The 5,572-nt window shown below is 33.6% G+C and overlaps 1 protein-coding gene across 1 annotated transcript; it reads left to right on the top strand.

Annotated features, from left to right (window-relative positions):
- The first annotated feature begins 962 nt into the window (after positions 1–962).
- LOC132036126 (cytochrome P450 CYP72A219-like) lies at positions 963–4,906 on the top strand. Its single transcript, XM_059426366.1, has 5 exons — positions 963–1,345; positions 2,369–2,589; positions 3,317–3,561; positions 3,669–4,053; positions 4,268–4,906. Exons 1-5 carry the CDS (start codon positions 1,072–1,074, stop codon positions 4,691–4,693), a joined length of 1,551 nt encoding a protein of 516 aa, XP_059282349.1. The 5' UTR covers positions 963–1,071; the 3' UTR covers positions 4,694–4,906.
- Positions 4,907–5,572: the final 666 nt, after the last annotated feature.

Here is a 5,572-nt window from a genome sequence, read left to right as displayed (position 1 = left end):
AAAGAATAAATTGAAGTCCTTTTCAAGAAAGTAAATTGCTAAAAAAAATTATGCTTCTTCGGTGCAAAATATAAAGAATATTTAAAATGTAAACTAGATATTCCAAAGATCCTTAATGAGTATATTTCCTAGTCCTAGTTAAAGCTATGCCCCAGACGGCACGCTTGACGAGTCTTTTTGTCCGGTTTGTGGAAAAAGGACAATTCCATTTATTTATATATATACTTTCTTTCACTCCCAGCTGTGCTGATGTAAAATCATTGAATTAGTCTATCCTCGTTCACACATTATTCCAACAAAAGTTTGCATCAAAATTATGTTTAGTTAATCATAAAAACAGTGTCAAACTGTTAATTAAGATTGTATATATTGATGACTATAAGTAAACAATTTTAGGACATTTATATAGCATATAAAAGGATTTCACAGGCCGGGTATTGAGTAGGATAGGACGTTTTTGGTTAAAAATTGGTTGGATTCAGTGCTTTCTACTTTTTGGATTAAAAATCAGGTGTCACATAATTAAAAAGTTACCGGATATATTATTTTTTTTACTTTTAGCTATCTTTCGAGAAAAAAAAAAAGAAGCAAAAAATAAGTGATTTTTCTTATATGAAAAGGTGATTTTTGAGTGAAAGAACAGTAAATAAGTGACTTATCATATACAAAAGAAAGAAAGTAACTTTGTTTCCCTACTTTCAATAGCTCAGTGACCATTTAAGCAATAAACTCACCCATAATTATAAATTTGTGCAATGAGTTAAGTGGTGACAGTGATACCATAAGGCTGAATTTAACAAATTTTAAATTCTGAAATCATTACATTTACTGATTTGACGAGTACAATTTTGGCATGTAACCATTGATTCCATCCGCTTGGTATTGAGTGGGTCCAGACCGATTGGACAAAGGTCTTTACTCTTTACCAGTACTGGACAGTGATTATTTGTCGTCGATAATATAGAGAGAATAGGTGGCCTTATCTTGTCCTACAAATTAAAAGGTTATATACCTTCCCTTCCCTTTTTCTATGTAAGAGGAAGCAGCTGAAAGAAGCCTTTGATTAATTTCATGGAGATTTTGTACAACATAATAGCAGCAATTTGTGTTGCAATTTTGTTGGTAAATACATGGAGAGTATTGATTTGGGCATGGTTTAGACCAAAGAAATTGGAGAATTGCTTAAGAGAGAGGGGTCTCAAGGGAAATCCATATAAGTTACTCTATGGAGATTTGAATGAGCTGACAAAAAGTATAGTAGAAGCCAAATCTAAGCCTATGAATTTTTCTGATGATATAGCTCAAAGGCTCGTCCCTTTTTTCCTTAACGCCATCAACAAAAATGGTATGTTCCTCTTTCTTTAAAAGAGTAAATATTTTAAGAAACTAGTTTTTCTTATACATGTATTTGTTCTTTTATGTAGTCACTGATTTTCTACCCCACGATCAGAACTTAAGAAAGAAATGAAAACTTTTAAATCTAGTGATCGTAAATATGTAATACCATTTGTGTGATAAAAGAGAAGTTTACATTAAAAAGAGAAGAAGCTTAAGTTAAATAGTTTCCAAACTTAAAGACGATTCGTTCCTTTTTAGACACACTAAAAAGGAAATAAAGTTACGTATACTCTAATTTAAGCTAGTATGGTATTTTAGCTTGCTTATGTTGTTTTCAAGTGAGAGTTTATTGCTTCTCCGGTCATAGTTATTTTCTGAGAAATTATCTATAAGTTGAGTACTTTATAATAATAAAAAAAATTAATTTAGTAACTTTTATAAATAAATAAAATTATAATTCATTTTTTTATAATAATTCGAGAAATTAACTCATTTTTTTATTAGTTAAAGCAAGAGTAATGAAAAGAGAGTGCCTCATATGAGAAAATAAGAAATGAAGTCATGGTACCAGGGGCAGAGGGGAGTTCTCAAGACTAAAAATTCATTGAAGCGATTAGCTAAACAGAATTTTTAATGATTTTGTCTGGACAAATTTGCACGTACATTAACTATATCTATCACAAGTATTGGATAACTCTGTCCACCAAAACTTAAATAAATGAGAATAAATCACCTATAGTACTTAGTCCATTACTTATGAAGAGTAATATTTTTTTGCCTCCGCTAAAAGTTGATTCTAAAATCTCAAGATTTTCATTCACTTTATTGATTAATAGGCCACCAGGCCACCTCCTTTAGTCCATTACCTAAGATATTAGAGTCCTACGAACTCATAGTAATGGCCACCGCATATTCAACTACAATCAATCTTTATGACTTTTCTTCCTTGCCTTTGTTTTCTTGTAAGATTACCAAATCAAGAATAGTAAAAAGCTAGATTTTTTTCTAATCTAAAACTGATTACTCGCAGGTAAAAATTCTTTTGTGTGGCTAGGCCCACATCCAATTGTGTTGATTACAGATCCTGACCATGTGAAAGAGATTTTGACAAAGAATTATGTGTACCAAAAGCAAACACATCCCAATCCACTTGGCAACTTATTAGCTCAAGGTCTTGTAAGCCTTGAGGAAGACAAATGGGCCAAACACAGAAAAATCATCAACCCTGCTTTCCACGTTGAGAAGTTAAAGGTTATATATATTCACTTCTGTTTCTTATTACTACTAAATTTAGCAAACATTGGTAAATTCTCATGCCTTTGGCTTAAGACCTCATATTGAAATGTCTTAACATTAAGGGGTCGTTTAGTACAAATGATAAACATAAATAGTCCTGGGATAAGAATTTAGCAATTCCTTATCTCTTATTTGGTTAGTAATCATGGGATAAGTTATCCCAGGAGTAAAAATAGTTCCGAGATAACTTATACCTGCCATAGAGTGAAATAAGTTATCCTGGGATAAGTTATCCCGGGATAAGAAAGAAACCTCTTCTTTTTAGAAATTATCCAATGTATAATACTTTTAGTCCAACATACCAAACAAAATAAAAAATAACTCCAGGGATAACTAATCCCAAAGATAACTTATTCCAATCCCGCATTAATTGCCCAATTATTTTTTAAGAACCAAACAACCCCTAAGAAGTTGTGAATTTATATACACACTTGCAATAACAAACAATGGCAGCTCCAGGAATTCTAATAAAGGGATTTGAAAAATCGACACACTTGGGATTTGAACCTGTAATCTAAAACAATTGTTGAACCATCTTTGTCACGATATTAAAACCTACTTTATGTCGAAAAGATTCAAAAGCTTATATATGCAAAAAAAAAAAAAAATTTACCCTATTTGTGCGGTATAATTTTCTGACAAAGAAGATTCAATTTTATGGTTTTCCATTTGTTTTTTTTAGCATATGCTGCCAGCATTTTATCTGAGTTGTAGTGAAATGCTAAGCAAATGGGAGGAGATTGTTCCAAATGAAACATCATTCGAGCTCGATGTATGGCCAGACCTTCAAATAATGACCAGTGAAGTCATTTCTCGCACAGCATTTGGGAGTAGCTATGAAGAAGGAAGAATAGTATTTGAACTTCAGAAAGAACAAGCTGAGTATGTAATGGACATAGGTCGGTCAATTTATATACCAGGATCAAGGTATGTAATCATGTATTACTCTCAAATTTCTAATTAATATGGAAAATCACATGTTTTACTTTCTTTGTGCTTGCATATCTTGTTTTCTTTTAAATTTGTTTTGTTAGGTTCTTGCCTACTAAAAGGAACAAAAGAATGCTGGAAATCGAAAAGCAGGTCCAGACAACGATTAGGCGTATCATCGAGAAAAGATTGAGGGCAATGGAAGAAGGGGAGACTAGTAAAGATGACTTATTAGGCATATTACTTGAATCCAATATGAAAGAAATTGAAAAACACGGAAGCAACGATTTCGGAATGACAACAACAGAAGTGATTGAAGAGTGCAAGTTATTCTATTTTGCTGGACAAGAGACCACGTCAGTGTTGCTCGTATGGACTATGATTTTGCTGTGTCTACATCCGGAGTGGCAAGTACGTGCCAGAGAGGAGGTCTTGCAGGTCTTCGGAAATGAAAAACCAGATTTAGAGGGACTTAGTCGCCTCAAAATTGTAAGTACTTCTCTCAAGATCTTTGATAAGCTATGTTGCTAGGACTCTCCAAAAATGATGCCGCACCCGTGTCGGATCCTTCAAAAATACACTACTTTTGGAGGATTCGACACGCACCTTTGTCCATTTTTGAAGAGTCCGAGTAACATAGTTGATAAGTGTGACTAAGTACTAATTATTCTACTGCCAATTTATGCAATACTCTTTTTCATAGGTAACAATGATCTTGTACGAGACGTTAAGGCTATTCCCCCCATTACCAGTATTTGGTAGAAGGAACAAAGAGGAAGTCAAATTAGGGAAGCTACATCTACCAGGTGGAGTGCTACTCATTATACCCACAATCTTAATTCATTATGATAAGGAAATATGGGGTGAAGACGCGAAAGAATTCAAACCAGAAAGATTCAGTGAAGGAGTGTCAAAGGCAACAAACGGACAATTCTCATATATCCCATTTAGCGGGGGACCCCGTGTTTGCATCGGACAAAACTTTGCAATGATGGAAGCAAAAATGGCAATAGCAATGATACTACAAAAATTCTCCTTTGAACTATCGCCATCTTATACACATGCTCCATTTGCAATAGTGACAATTCATCCACAGTATGGTGCTCCTCTGCTTATGCGCAAACTTTGAAATGGATTTTGCTGATGTTTAAGATCAATGTTGTGTTTTCCGTGTATCAGCTCGAATAATACTAAATACTTGGGTTATGGCTGAAGTCACTCTTTTCGAATTTCAATGCGTTAGTTTTGAAATGTTATCAATGTTGTTCACTTTCTTTTTTCACTTTTCTATTGAGGGTGAATAGTTTAAACTTGTTATAATGCTAAATGCTCCATCTTGTCACGTGAAGAGTTTATATCAGTGGGTTGCTTTTGATCCAAGTCAAGCCTTTAACTATATAACGAAGATCTATATAAACCGCATTATGTTGTGGATATATATTGTTCACTCTCAGTCCTACAAGTTTGTTTTTACTCATAAGGTCAAAATCTAATTAAATCGGCAAAAATTTACTCACCCTGTATTTATATCAAACCAAGGTGTGTGTGCGTAGTGCGGTGAAAATCTAGGATTTAACGTCCAAAACAACTCCAACTTCAAATTTCCAAACTGCGCCACCAGGTGAGGAAAACCGAAGACTGTTCTACTAGAACTCCCATAGTTGTAGTTCAAATTTTTTAAAATGTCAAAACTAGCTAGTTGAGAAGACTTTTAATCAAATTCCCATAGATTATAGGGAAACCAACGATCTTATTGAAAAAAAATCTAGTAATCGGTGTGGTAACGTTCGATTGATTTTCAAAAAACCATTGACAATGTTAACTTTTTCCCGTCCTTTTCTGATGGAGCCTTCTTTTCTCACATCTATTTGTTCATCTCCTTCTGTTTTTTAGTTTCACAAAAGATCTTCAGAGAATAACAAGAATTGAAGCCTAGAATCCATCTTGTCCAGAAAATTATTTCTTTAGCTCTCAAAAGCCAAAAGGAAACCATTTGCAAGAACACAAC

The sequence above is a fragment of the Lycium ferocissimum genome, chromosome 11, assembly GCF_029784015.1.
Source record: "Lycium ferocissimum isolate CSIRO_LF1 chromosome 11, AGI_CSIRO_Lferr_CH_V1, whole genome shotgun sequence".
In the NCBI taxonomy this organism is placed as follows: domain Eukaryota; kingdom Viridiplantae; phylum Streptophyta; class Magnoliopsida; order Solanales; family Solanaceae; genus Lycium; species Lycium ferocissimum.
The sequence above is the reverse complement of the archived record's forward strand: the minus strand, read 5'-3'. Positions and strand labels throughout refer to the sequence as shown.